The sequence below is a fragment of the Artemia franciscana genome, chromosome 20 (assembly GCF_032884065.1).
Source record: "Artemia franciscana chromosome 20, ASM3288406v1, whole genome shotgun sequence".
Classification (NCBI taxonomy): Eukaryota; Metazoa; Arthropoda; class Branchiopoda; order Anostraca; family Artemiidae; genus Artemia; species Artemia franciscana.
This window is the reverse complement of record NC_088882.1, coordinates 37,591,706-37,616,524: the sequence shown is the minus strand read 5'-3', so window position 1 is coordinate 37,616,524 and position 24,819 is coordinate 37,591,706. Positions and strand designations below refer to the sequence as shown.

At 34.8% G+C, this 24,819-nt stretch overlaps 1 protein-coding gene across 1 annotated transcript in view; it reads left to right on the top strand.

Annotated features, from left to right (window-relative positions):
* The first annotated feature begins 6,912 nt into the window (after nt 1-6,912).
* LOC136040214 (LIM/homeobox protein Awh-like) overlaps nt 6,913-24,819 on the top strand; it is a 47,054-nt gene continuing 29,147 nt past the window's right edge. The window contains exons 1-4 of the mRNA XM_065724409.1: nt 6,913-7,088; nt 13,763-13,899; nt 16,934-17,026; nt 23,463-23,584. Of these exons, the coding sequence (XP_065580481.1) occupies nt 13,825-13,899; nt 16,934-17,026; nt 23,463-23,584 (290 nt within the window). The 5' untranslated portion in view covers nt 6,913-7,088; nt 13,763-13,824. The remainder of the gene's footprint in view (nt 7,089-13,762; nt 13,900-16,933; nt 17,027-23,462; nt 23,585-24,819) is intronic.

Here is a 24,819-nt window from a genome sequence, read left to right as displayed (position 1 = left end):
AGCTAAACTAGCAAGCATAAAAATCCAGTTGATGTATAATTCATGAATTTGTTTAGTAACCTATAAGATTTAGTTAGGGGTGATGGACCTGGGGCTTGGTGACATTTTTTGTTTGATCAAGTAAACATATTCTTCGCTTTTAATAGATTCCCATTTATTCACTGAATTTTGAGAGGAGAGTGACCCATGGTTTCACTATGAACATTTGCTTGTTTTATTCTTATGCTGCAACATCAGTTTTGGAAGTTTGTTTATAATGTGAGTTGTTTCTTTTTTTAGTGTGTTTAGTTGTCGTTTTTTGTGTTACTTTTAAAAACAATCTTTTTCTGTTCTTTTCGTTATTTTCCGTTGAGAAAAGCTCCCGGACGTGGGGTCGAAATATTTGGAATTCTTTTTTTAATTGAGGATTTGTTTTGTTTTTATTTTTTGTTCACTTCTTTTTTTAAATTGACCTTTTTTGCTTAATTTTTCGTAGGATTCATGGCATAGTTTAGCAAAATATTAGGTAAAATAATAAGTAATTATAAATAAATAAATTGCTAGAATTTCTCTCAAGAATTATAAGTGATGGCTTAACACCTAATTTTACAATGTTCATTTTAAATGTTACCTAAACACATTTAAATGTTACCTAATTTCATAAGCACAGCGGTCCCCTCGCCTCCCCCTCCAGCGAAATTGGACATTTTTTTTATTGTGTTCAAAAGCTGTTCTGTATATTGTTTGTTGTTGTTGTTTTTTTTTCCGTTTTGTTCATCTTCTTGTTCATCTCAGTGGAACAAAAAAACGAAATAAAAAAGCCAATGATAAAACATAATTATTTTTTTAAATTCGAATATATCAGCTCCACGTCTCACAGCCTTTCTCAACGGAGAGAAAAAATATCCTTTATAGAAGGAAAAACAGGCTTTTAAATTAGAACCATCTAAAAAAAAAAGACAAACTAAACACATGGGTGAAAGAAAGAGTGAAAGTTTTTGTGAACTGCCGATATAACTTAAGCTCCCCCTTCCATCACAGGACCCCCTCCCCCTTTCTAGACAAGATCCTGCCTACGCCCATGTTGACAGCTCCTGAGGACAGGTCTCAAGCTCCTATCTGACGAAACATGGAACATAATATTTATCCCGAGGACGCCCGCAGGTGAGTGTTAATGATATTTGCTTGTTTTTTTTTTTTAATTGTTTTTCGTGGGATCATCGTATTACATTACTGGTCGTCGAATATCAAAGAATCCTTTGAATGGAAATGTTATGTTCCAGTGCTCTTTCAAAGTGCCGATTTCTGTGCCGTAAACTAGCAATTTTGGACCGACTGGTGCCAAAAGGATGCTTGGATACTTCTGACTGGTAATCTGCTTAGGACCTTCAAAAATGCTTCTAGCAGTCTCCCAGGGTCAATTGTGATCCTGCTTAATGGTGGTATCTTTATTCCTTGATAACATTTTCTATGCATACTAGTCTAATACCTTAGCAGAGAAACAAAACAATAGTTAAACGTACTAGATTGCTGACTCCGTACAAGTTATCTCTTAAGTTATTGCAAAAAACGACATGGTATTTTTTTCTTATAATTGGTACTCTTACTTTTTCTGGCCTGAAAATAAAACAGTCTTCATAGTTCAACTTAAAACAAAAAAATAACCCAATAATTAAGGTAATGCATAATTCGCATAATTGCATAATTGCAAAAAAGCATAATTAGGTGCCAAATTAAGAAAAAAAAAAATCAGCATAACTTTATGCTATTAAACATCTGAAGAAGTTGTAGCTCCCCTTTGGAGCTGTATTTATCTTTGAAGTTCAGGAGGTTTTAGATGCTTGAACTTAATGTCCTTCCTTCTTTGATGTGTCCTAAAAAGCTGAAAAAATTCCAGCATTTCATAGTCGACTCTATCGCAAGCTTTATCCCATTTAAGCGGATCCAGGTGTCCAGAAAGGACAAACCTTGTCTCAATACCCACTGCACAGAGGCTATTTGAACAAAACGAAAGGCTCACAAGCGATTGCTATTCTCAAAGACCGAAAAGGACAGATTTAACTTCATAAAAGCCCGTAAAGATACATCTCGCATTATTTGACAATCACAAGTTCAGTACAAAAAGAAATTTGCCGCCAAGTTCCAAACTTCCTCTGGACAAATGAGCCGGGGGACAATGTAGAAGAGGGGCAATGTATTGTCATCTAAAGGAACTTCAACTCCTTCTCTAAAAACAAGTGACGGGAGCTATCGTGCAAGACCCACAGGCAAAGGCTGGAGCTCTTGCCAAGGCGTTTGCTGAATTCTCAAATCTAGACGACTACGTTAAAGAAGTCCCTGATTTCCGAGATGGAACTGATATTATCCATTATCAAGTGATCCATTATGTTCCTAAAGTCCTTCGCATTCTGCATATTCCTAATGTGATCAAATCCACGGTTCTTGACGGTATACCAGATGTCGTCTTGAAGTCATGCAGTGCCGAACTGGTTTGACCTTTGTCATTGCTTTTCCGGCTCTGTTTTTCCTCTGGAACCTTTCGACGCGTATTGAAATTTGCCTTTGTCATTCCTATACTTAAGCCAAAGGGTTATCCAATGAGGCTGGGCCCATAAAAGCCTATTTTCCTCCTCTCTTGCATCAAGGAAATTAACGAAAATCATTCTAATAATTCACTTTATCAGTGCCTCGAGCCAGGTGACCTTTTAGGCGACCGCTAACAAGGATTCTGCCTGACGGATTTCCGAATATGGATTCCACCTTCTAGCAAAAGGATACGGCATTAGTTTATTGCCATTTGACCTTTCTAAAGCTTTTGATAGAGTATGGCATCGTCGCATACTGAAGAAACTTCACGTGTATTGTGTCAGAAGATGTCTTTTAAAGGTGATTGAAACCTTTCTTTCTGCTCTTTCACTGCGGGTTGTTGTTTACAGTTTCAATTCGCTTCATTATCCAGTTAAGGTAGGAGTACCCTAGGGTAGTAAATTGGGACCCGCATTCTTCACTTTTTACATAAATGACATGGGAGATAACCTTTTGAGCTCTTTGCGCCAATGATACTGCGATACATGTGGTCATCTTAAAACATGGAGAGTCAGTCCAAGCCTTCTTGCCTCTGCAGACGGATCGTTTGGAATTGAAAAGTGGTCCAATTCCTGGATGGTAAGTTTCAATGCATAGAGAACAAAAAACTTAATTACCTCCCGATCGAAAGTGGACCCCAACTTTATTTACGTGAAAGAAGCTATAAAGAAGGTCAACAAGCTTTGACTCCTTGAAATTCATTTCTATACAGATCTCTTTAAAACCACCGAGATCGGATAAGAACTTCCCATGCAAGAAAGGTAGGGATCACCCATCACCGCAAAAACCTTCTACAACTCAGCTTGATCATCACACTTTACAAGTCTGGCATCAGATCCAACGCCCAGTTCCAATGCTTATTGTATTCCGGTACCCCGAAAACGTTTTAGACACCATTCCAAAAGATCCAGAATAGGGTCAATTCCTCCGTTTCCCGCGACTCTCCTGTCTTTTAGTGAGAAGTTTGATGTAGTGATGACGACTGTTTTTTACAAGTGCATAAATTCACCTTCTTCTCTAGAGCTCTTTCATATTGCACTTTCCAGTGTCCAACCGACAAGACAAATAGGAAGGCACTCACTTTGGGTCCAATTATCTTGAAAATGGGACGCCGAGAATAGAGCATTGGAAAAACAGCTTAACCTGACGTTAAACTTCGATCCGAATGATCTTCGTGGAAGAGATGTCCCTAAACTCTGCTGACCCTTTCAGGGGAAGTATAACTTTCATCTAAACCTCGATTGAAGACTATTAGCAAATCAGATAGCTTATTATGTGTGGCACCTCAAATTTAAGAATAGAAGAAAAAGTTTTCCGTGTTTGTTTCCCGGTTCAGAGGGGAAATACCGATGACAGTTTGGTAGCCTACTACCTTAAAAACTTCATATTTTTTTGAAACAGCCCATTAATTAACTTATTTATTAACAGCCCATTTATTAACTTAATCAACACTTCCACATGTTGATAGAAAATTAGAACAAGAAAAATGACATTTGCTTTGTGGTAGAAAAAAGGAGAATAAAAACGTCTTTGCGGTAATTCGAAAATTATATTCATATTAACAATATTTGAAAAAGTACAAATAAGGCTACTTCATTCCTTTGGATAGTTTTTATTTGTTTTATTTTATTTGATAGTTTTAAATGTTTTTAATAGACTTTATAATTGTATGTTTTAAATATTAACGAAACAAAGCAGCTTATGTAATCTTATACATTTTAATGAAAGCCAATGATATTTCGCATATAAATTTAAAGGCATAGTTATATTTTCACAAATAGAAATTATACATGTATACATATATATATATATATATATATATATATATATATATATATATATATATATATATATATATATATATATATATATATATATATATATATATATATATATATATATATATATATATATATATATATATATATATATATATATATATATATATATATATATATATATATATATATATATATATATATATATATATATATATATATATATATCAATATGTAGAAAATTCATATGCGCTGAGGCTTTTCATATATATTAGATTAAAATATCTGCATATTTGTGAGCAATGCCCTTTGTTTTTAAACTCTCTGGTCAGAGGTGCAGCTATGGCTTTGAGTTTTGAGGGCGGATACAAAGAATATGTGACACAATTGTCCAATGTGCCAACAAATGCAGACACATAAGCTGAATTAAGCTAAAAACATAATCCAAAATATAAAATAAATTTGGGAGAGCATCGTTCTTCCCCTTAGCTGTGCTCCTTACCTCTAGTCTCTGTGTATTTTTGCTTGGGTATATTATGTGAAATATGTTGGTAAAATCAATAGAGCCTGTACAAGAGACACACTGTCTCGGCTCCACTGTTTTATAGGCTAACTAGCAAGGTTTTTAGTAAGGCTCGGCTAGTCTTTGCTTAGTTAGGCTACCAAAAAACAGAATGTTTGAGCTTATCAGATTGAAAATTGAATTTGCCACTGCCTGAAAATTTTGTAAAACTACGAATTATGTCTCAGAACAAACAATGTTAGTAAGCTAAGAAAAATTGAATTTGCTACTGCCTGAAAATTTTTCTTTTTATTCGATCGAAAAAGATTGACTGTGGACGAATGAGGTTTTAACGCCTGTATTTGCTTTTTACCAATGTGTATTGTCGTTGTTAAGGTTTACTTTGATCTCTTATTTACCCTAAAAGCTCCGTACCAATCTAAGTTCCATCTTGTAAGTTATAGGCTATAGGCTCACAAGAGTCGAAAAAATTTGTACCAACTTTTGGGCGTCAAGACCAGATATAGCCTAAATTATTCTCTGATAATTTGTTATCTGCGTAAGGCTTCACCTCCTATGGTTATGTCCTCCAACACACTTCGGGTGAAATATTTTTTTTTGTTCTGTGCGTAATGGCTCCCATGGCCCTATAAGCTTACAATTATAAGTTTATATCTTTAAATAAAAAATGTTTGACCATTTTTCGGACGAACTTATCTTTAGGCATAGGACAAAAATATTCTTATTCTCTTAAGAACTCCCAATATTAAAAATAATATTTAAAATCCCTTGCTCTCCCCCAGCACTCCTTGATTTTTTACCTCCATCCCCTATTCGTTCTCTAGATTACAAATGCTCAATTTTGATAACCGGGTGAATAACGCTACTTCACTGTGAATAAATTCAAAGCTGTACTCAAATCCATACATAAACAGTGTTCCTGCACTATTAGCTCATAGGAGATTTATAATCTATCCACGGTAGAGTAGCTACATTAATCAAAAGGCGCTATATGCTGCCAGCTTAAGATATTCAATTGAAAATTTTAGGGGATACGCAGGGCAAGTGGATCATTAATTGTGGCTTGGGGGAAACGTTAAAGCTAAGTCAAAAAACAGTGAATGACTCCCGGTTATCAAAATATCATATCTGCAATGTCTCTGGAAGAGGAATTAACGGCTTAAAGGACCCTGTTCAATCTTTGAGAGGATATTGGATAGGGGATGGATTAATTAGATTTTTAGTTTTGGCCTGGGATTTAAAGGTATCTTATCAAAGACCATAAGTTTCTGAAGAAAAACATGGTTGTATTGATTTTTAAGGCGAAATAATCTTTTTTGTGTGTGCTGATATGGTATAAAATACCCGACCATGGAGACACCTCAATTCAAATTTTGGATCAATAGAAGTTCTTTCGGGAAACAAATGTAATTCTTGATTCTTTTTTTATTTTAGTTTATAAAGAACAAATCAAAACCGTGTGCAAATCAAAATCAGGTAAAACAAAATGTAACACAATGATCTATCAGTAATCATCTGTATTCAAGATTCTAACATGATAAAGATCATGATGGCTTTAGTCCTATGGAGGGCCACAAATTATTCACATTTTAGATCAGTCTCAATATTATTCGCCATTCATCATTCTGAAGTAAAAGTAGTGTTAAAATTTATGGCAAAATTTTATCCAAAATATCAATAGCAAGCTAAGATCTTAATTCATGCGCAGAACCGATGTAAAACGTCCGATATAATCAACAAGAAAGTAGAAAATAGACAGCAAACAGTGGTAGACGTAAGGAATTTAAGAATGTTAATGAACGCAAATGTTTCTATTCTGAATCCACCTGTGATTATCGGCATTCTGACCAACATACCTATTTTATAGAGGGGGGGGGTATCCACAACCTATTCAAAGGGGGCATGGTTACTGGAAGCTAATATTCTTTATTCTTAAATGAGTGAAATTAGTAAGCTATGTTAAGATTGGTGCCAATAGTTCTAGATCGGAAAGTTTTGGTTTGCAATTTGTCTAAAAAGGGACTCCTTTATAAATGTTTCTTTTACAGGAAATAAATTTTTTTGAAAACGACGTGGAGAACAGCGCCCTACTTGTAGTACAGTAATCAAATTATAGAAATGAGAAGGATAAACTGTCCAGTCAGTGTCTAAAATCGACGATTTTTCAGGTTGATCTGAAATTTGTTCTCAATTGCTGTAACTTTTAGGCAGATGATTTATAGGTGAGTTTTGCTGTTAAATGATGATAGTAATTTTTTAATAAAAGAAACTTTCAATTAACACAAAGTGATTTTTTTTTGTTTTTATTTTTTGTTTTTTGTTTTTTATTCTCAATTTTTATTTTGTAGTGAAGATATAGTCGATCTCCAGATTTAGCTTTACCTTCGGTTAGTCTATGACTTTCTAGGGTTTATGATTGAAGGATGTGAAGATTGAAAAATCAAACTGGGTGAAAATCAAAGCGTAAGAGAGAAGCAGAGTGGGAATAGTAGGAAATTCAATCAAAGATATAATATTAGGGAGTAGGACATTAGAAAACTTCCGGAAAGAAGAAAACAGTTTGCTCTGTAGTTTGATGTTAAAAAATGTGTAGGTCCCTTACACCATCTCGAGTATCGTTTCTAAACGTCACGCTCCCTCTAGTGAAATTCAGAACACACTCAAGAATTGTGCCGAGAAAATCCGGCTTCATAGCCACAAAGACAAAACTCAATTTAGTTTGCAACGTATAGTGATAAAAGATAGTGTCTGAACATGAATTTTGAAAAGAAGATTTGGGATTTGCCAAAGATTGAAAAAGAGGCAATTATATTTTTCCTGGATAAGAGGTTGTTGCCCACATCAAAACAGTGCGTCAATGGACACAATGTGACTTTATATTCTTATGAGAAGGAACATTTTTGGAAGTGTAACAATAGGCCATGTTTGGAAAAAAGAGCTTAACCTAACTTAACCACCTCTATATATAAAATACTTCATTAAAATGTGCCTGCATCGTAGTTTGTTTCACGAAAGAACCTAACTTCACTTATTGAGTTTGTTAATTATAATACACAAGTACCCTTTTGCTTACCACCTTGTTTGGATTGATGCTGGATCTTGAGGCGCACGGGAGGGGGGGGGGCAAATGATCTACAGTACCGAACTAAGAACAGGTGGGCCTGAGGCTTGAAGTAATTTCTGCGTCACCAAGGCAATGTTGCCAGGGCCCGATGGTTGGCTTCCATAGAAATTTCATATTGGCCAATTTGCTTGATTTGCCGATTGAGACGCATGTGAAATGATAATAAAGAGACTTGGTAAGTGAAAAAATTTTCCAAGTCTGATAAAAATTTAAATTCTGTTGCCCGTGGTTTGTATAAGATCCACATAGGGGTGGATCTAAAAATAGCCATCATGATATGATGCTACTGGTGTGCGTGAAATTCAATCCCCGATAAATTCAATTTATTTAGCTCAATCCTCGTTCAAGTCAACCCCGGTTTGACTTAACCTCCATGTAATTCAATATACCTTCAGGTCAACACAATTCAATTCAACCGAATTAGGTAAGATCGCTGGCGTTGATCACATGTAAAGGAAACATGCAAATAAAAGTAGGCTACTACCATTAGATTGTAGAAAACACAAACTTTTCGATCTTTCCAATCATCTTGGTCGCTTTTCCGTAAATGCATTCCCTCCTCCTGAATAATGATTTCTCCGTTGTTCTTTATGTCGTGATAACTCATGTCTTCTTAGTTAGAGGGTTTTCTCGAATTCTTGACCCTGTAAAAACCTTTCCGCCGAGAAATCCTAATACAATTGTTGGATGAAAATATTATTAGAAGTAATTTAATAGTGTCAATAACAATGAAGGACAATGATAATCTGATTAATAGAAACATTGTGTAATAATATGTACTAAGAATTTTATTTTTAGTTTTTTATTTTAATTTTTTCATGTATATCTTAGCGCTATGTATCTGGAATCATTAATGGTAGATGCATTGTCAGGGAAGTGACCATAATATATGGAAGAGCATAAAATAATGACCTAACGCCACTACTTCTATTTTATTAGCATGTGTCCTTTAGAAGTCGTCAACCAAGGGAAATCTGCCCCTCCTCCAATTCGGCCTAATCTAACCAGTTGCAGAGATTTAGTTGAATTTAGGTGGACTTGAATTTGCGTTGAGTCGAATAGTGGTTATATTAAATGGGAGTTGAGTTAAATGGGATCGAGTTCAGTGATAATTGAATTGCATACGGATTGAGTTGAACAGGGTTGAGTTTAACGGGGGTTGAGTTGAATGAGAATTGAATTGCACACGAATCGAGTGGAACAGGGTTAAGTTAAACAGGAGTTAGTTAAATGGAGTCGAGTTCAATGAGAAAATCATTGCACACAGATTGAGTGGAAAAGGGTTAAGTCAAATGGAAGTTGAGTTAAATGAGAATTGAATTGCACACAGATTTAATGTTAAAGTTAAAGGGGATTTGACCTAAATGGGGTTGGGTTAAATGAGGAAATAATTGCGCACGAATTGAGTGGAACAGGATTAAGTTAAACGGGAGTTGAGGTAAATGGAGTCGAGTTAAATGAGAAAATCATCGCACACAGATTGAGTGTTAAAGTTCAACGGAATTTGACTTGGATGGAGTTGGGTTAAATGAGGAAATAATCGCTTACGGATTGAGTTGAACAGGGTTAAGTTAAACGAGAGTTGAGCTGAATGGGGTCGAGTTAAATGAGAATTTAATTGCACACGGATTGAATTGAACAGGGTTAAGCTGTTTGACTCAACTGGGAGTTGGGTTAAATAGGTTCGAGTTAAATGGGGAAATAAATTTACGCTGATTGTGTGGAGCAGGGTTAAGTTAAACGGGAGTTGAGTTAAATGGAGATGATAAAAATGAGAAAATCATTGCACACAGATTGAGTGGAAAAGGGTTAAGTAAAATGCGAGTTAAGTTAAATGGAATCGAGTTAAATGAGAACTGAATTGCACACGTATTCAGTTGAACAGGATTAAGTTAAACAAGGGCTGAGCTACATGGGGTCCAGTTATATGAGAATTTATTTGCACACGGATTGAGTTGAACAGATTTAAGTTAAACGGGTGTTGAGTGAAATGGAGTCGAGTTAAATGAGAAAATCATTGCACACAGATTGAGTGGAACAGGGTTAAGTTAAATGGAAGTTGAGTTAAATGGGTTTTAGTTAAATGAGGAAATAATTGCACACGGAGTGAGTGGAACAGGATTAAGTTAAACAGGGGTTGAGTTAAATGGAGTCGAGTTCAATAAGAAAATCATTGCACACAGATTGAGTAGAAAAGGGTTAAGTTAAATGGAAGTTGATTTAAATGAGAATTGAATTACACACATATGCAGTTGAACAGGGTTAACTTAAACGGAATTTGAATTAAATGGAGTTGAGTTAAATGAGGAAATAATTGCGCACGGATTAAGATGACAGGGTTAAGTTAAACGAGGGCTGAGCTAAATGAGGTCGAGTTAAATGAGAATTTAATTGCAAACAGATTGAATTGAACAGAGTTAAGTTGTTTGACTCAATTGGGAGTTGAGTTAAATGGGGTCGAGTTAAATGGGAAAATAATAGCACACGGATTGTGTGGAGCAGGTTTAAGTTAAACGGGAGTTGTGTTAAATGGGTCGAGTTAAATGAGTGGAAAAGGGATAAGTTAAACAGAAGTTGCGTTAAATGGGGTTCAGTTAAATAGGCTCGAGTTAAATGAGAATTGAATTGCACAGGGATTGAGTTAAAGTAGGAAGGGCTGAGTTACACGGAAACTGGTATGATTACAACTTGTATTGCTTACCTCTTATTTCAGGGGGGTAGACTATGGAGCAACTATAAGATGCTGAGACAAGAAGGTAAAGACTTACATAGGAATTAAATGGTGTAACACTTTAGATGACTTTGATTATTTCATGAGCTTTAAGTGATTATAGTAAATGAATGATCATTTTCTTTAGATTTACAGTCAGGACAAAAAAAAAACATTTCACCCGAACTTCACGAAAATACAGGGAGATAATCTTTTCAGGGTCTATGGGGGGTTGAAATTTTGTTGTTGTTTTTTCATTCGTTTGAAATGAGAATACAAAAAAGGAACTTGTTTTTATTAAAATACCAAAAAAGTTGTTTTCAAAATTAAAAGGGAAACAAATTCAATCTCCCCTCGAATTTTTGCTGGATGAAAAACGCAGTTACCTGAGATTTTCTTTTAGTTCTAAGAAAATTATGAATTCTTTAGGTAGTTCTACATTTTCATCAGTATTGCCATGTTGAACCGTTAAAATAGGCAAAAGAAGCTCTTTAAATTTGACAACACTTTGTGTTCTTACAAATTCAAACATTAACACTACTTTTATTTCCAAATACAATAACGACTTTAAAGAAAAGCAACACCCTCTTAAGCTGTTTGTTGCCATGTGTTGTTAGATTTAATTTTTTGCTGATTTTTCACCATCTTTCTTCTTTTTAAATTTGGCGCCCGCCACTACTAAAAATCACGTAACTGCGTATGGAGTTCATTTCCATTAAAAATGATACTTCATTGTATGAGGCCCGTTTTGTTTAAAATTATATGAAAATTTTGCCTTCTTACAAAGCGTTTGAGTTGGGGGAAGAAAACTTTCAGGAATATTTCTAGTTGTTAATTGTGCCATAGAAAATTCTTTTGAAATATCCATCTCCGCCAATATCCTCTCCGAAGGAGACTCACCTCCGATGATTATGCATAAACATTATGTAACAAAAAATGGAGTTTTCAGAATCTACAACTTATACAGAGCAAGGTGTGTTTTGAAACATACCTTGCTCAATTCGGATTTGCAGGGTTGTAAAGAATTTGAAAATCGTGTCTTAAATTAAAAAATAAATCCTAATATGGCTTCAAATATTACTTAAATTATTAAAATTGTGTCTTTAAACCTACAGTGGCTCCTATTGGCGAATTATCATTTTCCACTTCTAGGCTCACCCTCTACCTTTTAGATTTCGATTAATACCCTTTTTTGTTCTTTTCATTGTTAACATCCTTTTTTTGGAATTTTCATTGATAAAATTACATTGCACCTTAGATTTTTAAAAACACGTTTTACTCCCCCCAAACATTTTCGTGAGTTGGTACCACTGTGAGCCTAGAGTCAAAGAAAAGCAAGCTCAAACCCAAACCAAGGTATTTTCGTTACTTGTGTATTATTCAGAACACACTCAATAAGTGAAGTTAGGCTCTTATAAACTACGATGCAAGTACATTTTATGAGAAAATCCGGTTTCATAGCCACAAAGACAAAACTCAATTGAATTTGCTACGCATAGTGAGATAGAAGATAGCGTCTGAACATGGATTCTGAAATGAAAATTTGGGATTTGCCAAAGACTGAAAAAGAGGCAATTGTATTTTTCCAGGATAAGGGGTTGTTGGCCACTACAAAACAGTGCGTCAATGGACACAAAATTACTTTATACTCTTACGAGAAGGAACATTTAGGGTTGGTTTACCTAATTAAAATGTACCAGCATCGTAGTTTGTTTCACGGAAGAACCTAACTTCACTTATTGAGTCTGTTCTGAATAATACACAAGTACCAATTTTTTTCCGAAGTCAAGAGAGGGAGGCTGATTTTCTTCTATAAAATTTTTTAAGTCCCAGGAAGAGGGGGTGCTAATCCATGATAATGTAGAAGGCAAGAATTTTGTTGTTTCACTTATGTGTTTTTCGAAATCTATGAGGACAATTTGGTTTTTTAAGTAATTTTACGTTAAAATTCTAGTTAATTGACTTCTTGCTATCTCAGAAAGGGTTTAGGTTAGGAGAATGAAACTTTCAGGGATGAATCTACAGACTAAAGTATGCCCCGGGAAGGTATTTTGAAGCAACTATCTCCACTCCATCTCCCTCTAGGGGGCCCTGACCTTTGAAGACCTTTAAAAATATGTGTGTTATAGAAGTGAAACCTTGCAAAATAGATCTTCTGCTTAATTGAAGTACAACAAAATTGTTTTCAGCTTCATAACTTTGATCAATTCCATTTTAAAAGATTTTAAAGATACGCAAATACATTTCCTAAATTTTGAAAAAAAACATTGATATGGCTCAAAATTCTACCCAAATAACAGGAATTGCATTTTTAGAACTAAAGGTAGAGAAAAGGGAACTAGTAACTGAAAATTAAGGTAAAATATTGTTTTGTCAAAATTTCAATAGGTATAGACCTGTCATGTAGGCAAATTTCAGGACCCTCAAGAGGGAGAAGAAGCGGAGGTGAGTACTTTAAAATAACTTCCCGGGACATACTTTAGCATGTAAACCCATCGCTGAAAGTTTCATTTTCCTAACCTAAACCCTCTCCGAGATAGCAAGAAGTCAATTAACTAGAGTTTTACCACATTTTACATAGAAAAGAAGGAATTATTTCTGGATATTTTCTTCCTAGTGTTTATTTTGATGGCCAGGGATACCAATTGACGCATGGGTGTAAAATCCCCCCCGCTCCATTTTAAATTTTATTCTCCCCTAAGATCTTGAAAATTTTTATTTTGATAGGCTATTCTCATTGAAAAATATTCTCTTTCTAAAATAAAAAAAAAATCATTAGAAAAGTCCTCGCCCCTCTACATTTTTGTAATCTAACACCCGTGTTTACGACCCGCTAGCTCAATTGTGTCAAAGCATAATTTAGTTCCGACCTGGTCGAGAATAATTCTAATCTTTCTTAATTCGCTGGAGAAATAAAAGGCTTTGCATTTCTTTAAGACAGTAGTCTCTGAATAAAAGCTATATTAACCAATAACAAGAGGTTATTTAAGTTAAGGTGGAGCTTAGATAAAAAGGCGGGGCTTGTAGTTGCTCACAAGATAACCTGTTGTTTTTTATTTTAGTATATCTTTGGCATGTGAATGTGGAAGTTTGAATATACAATTCTACTTATTGAGATTAAGTTATGAAGTGGATGGAAGAGACCATTACAACAACTGTTTCAATGCTTACATCTATGGGGGATAACAAATCTGACAAAGTAAGCCCAGTCATTATTTTGAATGAAAAATAAGGTACTTGTATGGTATACACCCTACCTAATTTTCTTCTGATATTTATTTATTATTTATTTTATTTCCATTTATTTTCCTTATTTTAATATCTTTCCTTGACGCTCAATCCTAATGATACATACCAAAGTAACACAAAAATAAAATACTTTATAAATTTGGGCTATATATTTGTACATTAAGGGGTTGGGGATTAAAGTATAGCGGGTCTGCATGCTTAATGTGTTAGGCACAATTATTCTGCATATTATATAGTAATAATCGTTCAATGTCCAAATACTTTAAGTCGTCTTTGAAAACGAAAAGTTGGCTTTTGTTGTCAACTATTTCCCAAATATCCCTTAGTATTTCTTCATTTTCCCATTGTCTTAGGGTCATTCTACTGGAATCTGACATTCTAGGGCTATACTGAAAGAAAGTGGCTCGGCCCTGTCTTATGAATGAAAGTTGGTAATTTGCCAAAAATTTGCTTTTTGGCTAAACTTCTTGGGACAGTCGAAAATCAGCTCGTCTTCGATTAAGTTGGGTAGAGGGAAAGATTCAAAGAAATTAGGACTTTTTTATTAACATAATAAACAAAAATATAAACTATTACAGATATAAATCACTACGCTAGGGAAAAAATTAATAAAGAGTGCAGTTTTGAGTAGACTGGGGACAGGGCATGCGCAGCGAAGTTGGTCTCATGCGGATTGGTGTTGCAGTAAACTGCTATGAGTTGTGATAATAGTAGTATTATGTATTATATTGAGACATAAAATACCAGCTCAGAAAAAATATGAAGTTGATACTCTTGTCCCTGAGACTGAATGAAAAGTTGTCTCCGAATGGGTTGAGAATTGATCACAAAACAGAAGACTTGACTTTTATGGGAGGGAGTAATCACTGAAGCTATATGCAGATTGAAATGGAGGCAGGGAAGTCTGCAGAGAGGCCATGGGGCCTATAGGTTTGAGAAAATGAAAATAATTTTCTAATTTATTAGTATTTTCGCTCAAGTTATAAAAAAATGTATTTAGTTTTTATGATTGGCCACCTCCCCCCCCCAAAAAAAAAAAGTTTTCTGCAGGCATGCTTAGGTGGGGGATGATGAGTTGGTGAGACATGTGCGGTTTGTAAGGCTTGCTGTGTAAATGGATTTCGTCTTTGCCAAAACGAGGGCAACTAGTGTTACAACTAGTACAACTAGTATCATCTGTTACTGTTACATGGTTAAACCATTTCGTAAGAAATTATCATATTTTACATCATAGGAAACTGGCATTTTGTCCTCAAAACATAAATTTAGTCCCTTTCAAACAGTTCGTGGTAACAAACTGTAAATAGGGAGCGATCCAGCTCAATTGTAACCGAAACTCTACAAAACAGAATTAGAAACCAGTAAATAAACCAAAAGAATTAGATTTTTATGCTGAGTTCAAATATATAAGCTTGATTTAGTTTAATATTACCCATCAAAAGTTACGAGCCTGAGGGAATTTGCGCTATTTTTGTAAAAAGGGGAAACACCCCCTAAAACTCATATAATCCTAATGAAAATCGCACCACCAAATTTAGTGTATCAGAGAACCCTACTGTAGAGGTTTCAAGCTCCTATCTGCAAAAATGCGACTTTTTTTTTTTTTTTTTTTTTTTTTTTTTTTTTTTTTACTAGTAGGAATATCACTGATGCATGTTTATTTGTTGTATTTTTTCTCAGGGGTGATTTTATCGACCCATCAATCTCAGAAAATCGCAAGAGGGCTCATTCGAACGTAAATTTTAAAAGTTCTAGTGTCGTTTTTAAGTAAACAAAAACTTTGAGGGCAACTGAGACCCCTCCAATGCTCATTTTTTTCCCAGAGTCACCTTATCAAAATTTCGATATAGTCATTTTGTTCAGCATATTCGAAAAATCTAATAACTATGTCTTTTAGGATGACTTGATTCCGCACAGTCCCCGTGGGAAGGGCTGTAATTTATAAATCTTGTCCATTGTTTACGTATAGTATTGTTTATTGGGAAGTATACAGACGTTTTCGGGGTATTTTTCTTGTATGGGAGTCGGAGGATGGGGATACGTGGGAGGATCTTTTCATGGAGGAATTTATCATAGGGAACGGGAATTTTTCTTGAAGCGGGTGCCGGGTTTCCTGACATTATTTAAAAAAACGATAAGAAACTAAATAAAAAAACAAGTTTTTTCAACTGCAAGTAAGGAGAAACATTAAAACTTAAAAAGAACAGAAATTATTACGTATATGAGGGGGGTTTACCCCCTCGTCATTACCTCGCTCTTTACGCTGTACTTTTATTTAGTACTTTCAAAAGAGCTATTTATTCTAATTAAACAGACTTTATGATTCAGGGGTCATTCTTAAAGAATTGAAACAAAATTTGAGCTTTAGCGTAAAGAGCAGGGTATTGACGAGGGGCGAATCCTCTCATATACGTAATTATTTCTGTTTGTTTTAATGTTGCTTCTTACTTGCAGTTGAAAAGCTTGTTTTTTTTTATTTAATGTAGTTAAGATTTTAGTGTCGGATGATTTGCCGTTAACCATCAGGAGATCGGTACCTGCGTCACGCAGACCCTTGGTTTGCAAGAAAAATGGTTTTGATAGTTAAATTCTATTTTCGAGCTGAAATACTTCCAGTCTATTTTAGAGTCTAATTCAGAATATTTTTGAAATCCATAATTACTTTGAATATCTAGACTCATTAGGAGCGTTTTACCATTGTAGTTTAGTTAAGACGCGTATGCAGGATCTTTTTTGGAGGGGGCTAGTGCTCAAAAGATGTATTTATTGATATTCTGGATATGGAATCTGACAAAATGGGGGGTGGGGACATGGGAATTCGATGCGTACGTCCCTGGTTTAGCTCTTATTTTTCAATATGCTTCTTAATCTTGTTAAGTTGAGGCTTAATATTTTAATGGCCTTGCTTATTTTTTGTAATATTTCTTTTTTCTTCTTTTTCATATTTTTCTTTATTTTCATTTCGCCAATTCTATTTTTTCCAGATTGACCCATCTTCACCAAAAACCTGCGAATCCCCGGCTGAAGCCGGATGTGCCTCATGCGGTCAACCAATTATCGACCGATATCTTGCACAGGTTTGTTTTCTCTTTTTAATCCTCTTAATCATAATTTTGTAATTTTTTTACAATATGTTTTTCTTCTGTTTGAATAGTTTAGTTTGTGATTTTAAGGAAAGGAAAATAAAAATACTGTTTGCCCTCTGGGCTCTTCTTAGGCCTGTTAATACCTGGAAACTGCGATTTAAAAGATTTTTCTTTTCATTGTTCCAAAATTATAAAGTTTTTAGGCCGTTACCGAATTCAAGTCAGTGTTGCCGAGGCTATCTGTGAAAATAAACATGTAAAATTTGTAGGTGTTAACAATATAAACAAGCAATTATAGCACTTGTCATCCAAAAAAATTCAAACATTAACAATCTGTCGTTCACAAAGACAATTATATCTTAAAGCAGTGATTCTCAAACTTATTTAGACGCAGTACTTCTTTTTATTCATAAAACATTTTTGGTACCTCATCTCAGTTATCGATACTAAGTAAACTATAGCTAAAATGTAGAAAAAAATGCCAGTCTAGAGCTAAATGGTTGTTTGTTTGTTTGTTTTTTTTGTTGGCCGGCTGCGTACCCCCTAAATAAACTTTGCGTACCAGCAAGGAGTGCACAATTTTTTGCGTACCCCTTGGTACGCAAACCAGACAAAAAACGCGTACCACAGTTTGAGAAACACTGCCTTATAGGAAAGCTGCCCCTTCTTAAGTTGTTTGGAGTCGTGGATATCAAATTATGATTTTAGCGATTTTTTACTATGTTATCAAATAAACAAATACTGAATTGTTTATGGTTGGGGATTAACAATTAGTCAGATTTCCTTGAAAGATCTTTCCCCCCTTCCCCAAAAATGTGAACATTTTAAACTTAAAGATTTTTAACTTCTAGAAATTTAGATTTTTAAATTCGAGAAGTTTCCTCCTTTCTCCCCCAACCCCTAAATTAAACTGAAGAAAATTATCTGATTTCATTTCATTTCACTTAAAAACCTGCTTTATACTGATAGTTATTTCAACTTTGGTATAAGGGTAATAACGGTATTTTAACTGTGTGAAGTACTGCATTTGTGGTAAAATATAGATAGTTCTTTATATAGATAGTTCTTTCCCCTTAGGCCAAGGGGATACATTGACATATAACTTGTCTAACATGCTGCATCTGTGGTTTGTTACTGATAGTCGCACCCCCTTAAGTCAATGTAACTGCTCATGACTTGAAATCAACGGCACATGACTTGGCTAGAGTGCTGTATCTGTGGTTTATTACTGATAGTTCTACCCCTTTAAGACAAAGCACATCCACATGACTTGTATAAGTGCTACATAAATGGTTTAATATTGAGAGTTCTTTTCCCTTCGGTTAATTCGAAACAATGGTATATGACTTGTCTAAGTAAACTGTATCTGTGGTTTGATTTTTGGTTGTTATTAAATAAAAAAAACTAGTTTTTTTAACTGAAAGTAAGGAGCGACATTAAAACTTAAAACGAACAGAAATTACTCCGTATATGAAATGGGTTGTCCCCTCCGCAGTCCCTCGCTCTTTACGCTAAAGTTTGACTCTTTGCCACAATTCTACTTTTTAAAACAATTAAAAACTTTAGCGTAAAGAGCGTGGGACTGCGGAGGGGACAACCCATTTCATATACGGAGTAATTTCTGTTCGTTTTAAGTTTTAATGTCGCTCCTTACTTTCAGTTAAAAAAACTAGTTTTTTTTATTTAATTTTCGAACGTTTTTGAATTAATTCATGTTTGATTTTGGCTCTCCGCACATAAATTATTGAAATGAAATTAGTATATTAATTTTTTTTTGGCTAAATGGCTTTCTCTTAGTTTTGATCAGACGATTTTGAGAAATAAGGGGTGGGGAAGGAGGCCTAGCTGCCCTCCAATTTTTCGGTTACTTAAAAAGGCTACTAGAACTTTTAATATTCAACGAACGTTTTTATTAGTAAAAAATATACGTAACTTAAGAATTAACTTACGTAACAAACTTTTATATTCTTATATTTTTATTATGTGCACGAGGGGGTTTGTACCCTCGTTAATACCTCGCTCTTTACACTAAATCGTAAGTTTTGTCCCAATTCTTTAAGAATGACCCCTGAATCAAAAAGGCCGTAGAATAAATAGTTGAAATCACTAAAAATATTTTAGCATCAAGAGCGAGGTATCTATCTCCTCCTAAATACCTCGCTCTTTATGCTAAAGTATTTTTAGAACCCCTCATATGCGTAATAATCTCTGTTCGTTTTAAATTTCAATGCTATTCCTTACTTTCATTTGAAAAAACGTTTTAATGTTTATTTTTTCATTGTTTTTTTTATAGTAATGCTAGAAAATCCTGCGCCCTTTTCATTGAATTTTTCTTCCCCGTGACATATTCCTCAAAGGAAAAATCCTCCCACAAAGCCCTCTCCCATCAACCCCACCCCCCAAACCAAAAAATCCCCATGAAAACGCCTGTACACTTCCCAAAAACCATTACTATATGTAAACACTGGTCAAAGTTTGTAACTTGCAGCCCCTCCCTCAGGGATTGTGGGGGAGTAAGTCATTCCCAAAGACATAGTTATTATGGTTTTCGACTATGCTGAACAAAATGGCTATCTTAAAATTTTAATCTGTTGACTTTTGGAAAAAAATGAGCATGGGAGGGGGCCTATTTGCCCTCCAATTTTTTGGTCACTTAAAAAGGGCACTAGAACTTTTCATTTCCGTTAGAATGAGCCCTCTCGCGACATCCAAGGACCACTTGGTCGATAAGATGACCCCTGGGAAAAAAAAACAAAAAAAAACAAATAAATAAACACGCACCCGTGATTTGTCTTCTGGCAAAAAATACAAAATTCCACATTTTTTAGATAGGAGCTTGAAATTTTTGCTATAGAGTTCTCTGATATACCGAATGCGATAGTGTGATTTTCGTTAAGATTCTGTGACTTTTAATGGATGTTTCCCCCTTTTTTCCAAAATAGGGCAAATTTTCTCAGGCTCGTAACTTTTGATGACAAAGACTAAATTAATTGAAACTTAATATTTGGAATCAGCGTAAAAATTCGAATCTTTTGATGTATCTTTTAGCATCAAAATTCCGTTTTTTAGAGTTTCGTTTACTATTGAGCCGGGTCGCCCCTTACTACAGTTCCTTACCACGAACTTTTTGAAAAGAAAATAATTCGGTATTTCGGGGCTTCTGACATTATTACTCCTTTGCGGAAGTTAGGCTCAAAATTGAAAAAGGATTATATTTTTTCTCTGGGCCCCTTCCACCTCTTAGTTCGTTTATTTTCCCGTTAGTTTTCACCTGTTTTCGCTTTATAGTTGTGTTATCTCTTAGCAGTTCTTTCGTTAGTTGAGTTATGGTTGTGGTATATATGTTTTATCGCTCGTATAGTTGTGTTATTTTCAAATTATACTCCATAATAGAGAGGCTCCGAACACCCAGCATTGTATATTAAGCTCTTAATTTGACATTTTTTTCTAACGTGACCAGATTCGTCCTGCGCCCTTTTCATTGAATTTTTTTCCCCCATGGCATATTTCTCCAAGGAAAGATCCTCCCATATAGCCCCCTCCCTCAACCCTACCCCCAAAACCAAAAAAAAACCCTGAAAACGTCTGTACACTTTCCAATAACCATTATTATATGTAAACAATGGTTGAAGTTTGTAACTTGCAACCCCTCCCCCAGGGGCTGTGGGGGAGCAAGTCATCCCCAAAAACATAGTTATTATGATTTTCGACTATGCTAAACAAAATGGCTATCTCAAAATTTTGATCCGTTGACTTTGGGAAAAAAATGAGCGTGGGAGGGGGCCTAGATGCCCTCCAATTTTTTTAGTCACTTAAAAAGGGCACTAGAACTTTTCATTTCCGTTAGAATGAGCCCTCTTGCGACATTCTAGGACCACTTGGTCGATACGATGACCCCTGGGGAAAAAAAAAAAAACAAAAAAAAAAACAAACAAATAAACACGCACCCGTGATTTGTCTTCGGGCAAAAAATGCAAAATTCCACATTTTTATAGATAGGAGCTTGAAACTTCTACAGTAGGGTTCTCTGATACGCTGAATCTGATGGTGTCATTTTCGTTAAGATCCTACGACTTTTAGGGGGTGTTTCCCCCTATTTTCCTAAATAAGGCAAATTTTCTCAGGCTCGTAACTTTTGATGGCTAAGACTAAACTTGATGAAACTTATATATTTAAAATCAGCATTAAAATGCGATTCTTTTGATGTAGCTATTGATATCAAAATTCAATTTTTTAGAGTTTTGGTTACTATTGAGCCGGATCGCTCCTTACTACAGTTCGTTACCACGAACTGTTTGATATACCCTTAGGCCAATGGGAAAAGAATAGTCTTAAGTGCTGAATCTGTGGTTTGATATTAATAGCAATTTTTTCATTAGGTCAGCTATGGAACATGATTTCTCCTACATGCTACGTCGTTGGTTTTATATTGACTGTTATCTCCTCTCTAGTCAATGGGAAACAATGCGACATGACTTGATATCTAAAGCGCTGCGTCTGTTGTTTAACATTGATAGTTTATTTTCCTTAGGTCAAGAGAAACAATTGGATATGACTTGTCCACTGTGTTGGATCTGTTGCTTAGTGTTCATAGTTATTTCTCCTTAGGTCAATACAAAACGACGGTACATGCTGTCTAAGGTGCTGCATCTATGGGAAATACTATAAACAGCCAGCTACAGATGCAAAAATGAAGACGAGGCATGTACCATTGTTTCCCGCTGACACAGACCTTATTTGCATCTTTGGTTTAATATATTTTTTTTGCATCCTTATGTGTCAATGCAAATGCAGACGACTTGTCTAGTATGCAGCATCCGTAGTTTAATATTGGTAGTTCTATCCTTCTAGATGAATGGGAAACGGTGGCATATGATTAATCTAAGTGCTGTATGTTTGATTTAAAATTGGTAGTTCTTTTTTCTTAGGTCAATCTAAAACAGTTGCATATGACTTGTCTAAAAGGATGCATCTCTGGTTTAATATTTTTAGCTATATTCCCTCTAGGCCAATGGAAAACAATGGCATGTGAATGATGTAAGTGTTGTTTATCTGGTTTAATATTGGTAATTCTTTCCTCTTAGGTCAACTGTGGCACGTGACTTCTCATAGGTGCTACATCTGCGATGTCATAACTTCGGTCAATGGTAAACAATGTTGAATAGCACTCTTTTGTGCTGCATATATAGTTGAGAATCATAGGTTCGCTCCTTAGTTAAATAGGAAACGATATCACATGATTAATCTATGTGCTCCATGTTTTATTTAATATTCGTAGTTCTTTTTTCTTAGGTCAATTTGAAAGAGATGCATATGACTTGTCTAAAAGGATGCGTCTCCGGTTTAATATTTATAGCTATATTCCCTCATAGCCAATGAGAGACAATGACATATAGATGATATAAGTGTTGTATATCTCGTTTAATATTGGTAATTCTTTCCTCTTAGATCAACGCTGGTACATGACTTCTCATAGGTGCTGCATCTGCGATTTCATAATTTTCAGTGGCAAACAATGTCTTATAGCACTTCTTAGTGTTGTATGAATAGTTGATAATCATAGGTTCCCTCCTTAGGTGAAGAGGAAAAGATGGCACAAAATTTGTTTAAAGTGCTGCATCTTTTGTTTAGTAATATCATTATTGTTCCTTAGGTAATTAGGAAACAGTGGTACATGACTTTTCTAAAGTGCTGTACGTGTGGATTAACATTGATAATTGCTTTCCCTTTGGTCAATGGGAGACAATGGCCCAAGATTTGTCCATCGTGCTACATTTTTGGTGTAATATTGATGGCTATTTCTCCTTAAGTCAAGGAAAAAAAAATTGCACATGACTTGTCTAAAATGCTGCATATGTGGTTTAATATTGATAATCATTTCTTCTAGATGAATTGGAACCAACAGAACATAACTTGTCTAAAATGTTGCATAGGTAATTTAATGTTGATATATCTCTCCCTCAGATCAAGGGGAATCAATGGCACATGACGTGTCTAAGCTACTACATCTGTGACTTTATGTTGATAGTTCTTTCCTCTTAGATTGGCAAATGACTTGTCTTAAAAACTACATCTGTGGTTTAGTATTGATAGTTGTTTCCCGTTTGGTTAATGGGAGACAGTGGCACCTGACTTGTGTCTAATTTCTACATTTGAGGTTTTGAGGTTTAGTATGGATACATATTTCTCCTTAGGTCAATAAGTAACGACGGTGCTTGACTGTCTAAAGTGCTGCATCTGTGGCTTAATCTCGATACATCTTTCCCCCTAGGTCAAGCGGAAACAATGACAAATGGCGTATCTAACGTGCTGCATATGCGGCTTAATGTTGATAGTGCTTTTCCCCTTTGCCAAGGGGAAACGATGGCATATGACTTGTCTAAATTGCTTTATCTATGGTGTAACACTGATAGTTGTTTCCCCTTAGGTCAATGGCAAACAATGGCACCTGACTTGTCTAAGGTGCTGCATTTGTACATCCCCTCTTGAACGTCACACTTCATGTTTTTTGCGATCAGGAAGAGTGTATTGTAGACAGGATTATGGAAGGTAATTGTTTTAATCGTTAGTTTTATCAGTTCATTAATTAATTAAAGCAGCTGTTTTAATTATTGTTTTAAAAGTACCTCCTGTTCTTTTTGCACAAAGTTTTGATTTTTAGAAGTAGGCCTATTAGTCTCGTCACAAGTTATCATTGCGAATGCTTGTAGTTCAATTTTATGTTTAATTTTGAATTCTATTTATTTGAATTATTGCTTATTTTTTATTTTAATTTAAAGTCTACTTATTCATTTATTTTTTATTTGATAAAAGCTTTTCTCAAGCTTAAATTTCGTGTATAGAAAAAGTATGTTCTAGTGCGACAATTACCTCATTAGTTTGCTTATATTTGAGCTGTTGCTTCTTTGTGTCGTTAAATAAAAATCGGAAGAAATAAATCTTTTTTCAAGATTCCTAATTCCACTTGTGTAACATATTTCTCTTTTAGGATCTACCATATAACAAAATTGTCAGTACAGCCGTATACATAACTTGAATCCTTCAACTCGTTTAAAAAAAGACGTAACCGAATAATTCGACTACTCAGTGGCGTCAATTCAAGAAAATGTAGGAGGGTAGGGGAATATATTTCTCAAAATTCAGGGGGAGGCAATTTTTTTGTTGCTTTTTCAAATGAATACCAAAAAAAGTATTTTTCATGGCGGTCCTGTTAAAAAAAATGTTTCTTGGGACCGGAGCAGTTACCCTCCCCTTTGGTGCACTTGGTATTACTGTTCTGGCATTTCAGTTGTGCATTCAAAAAACAGTAGTGTGGGCAAGAGAAAAGGGTGGTCCCTAGAACACATAAGAATACAAAATTCTTCGTGTGGGCAATTCCATCTGGAACAGTCTCTCCAAGGGCATTTTTCTACCCAAGTTTAATTCTTTCTTTTTTTTTTATTTCGGCTCCTTCGTCAATTTGTGTTTTTGTTTTGTCTTTGTTATTATTATTTTTTTAATCCACTTATCATTTGAGATTTTTTTTTTCTTAATTTATTACCTGTAGGATCCACTTACTATTTGGTTTGAATTACAAAAACTATTTCCAAATTTAATATTGAATTCCCTTTCCGAATGTAATATAAAATACTCTTTATAGTATAAAAATGTAAAATACAATAAAATATAATATCACATATAATATAAAATACTCTTTCCAGATATAATAATGTCTATGTTACATCAATTTTACAAACAACAATTTTGAAATTGATCTGAAATGGAATTAATTAATTAAATCATTG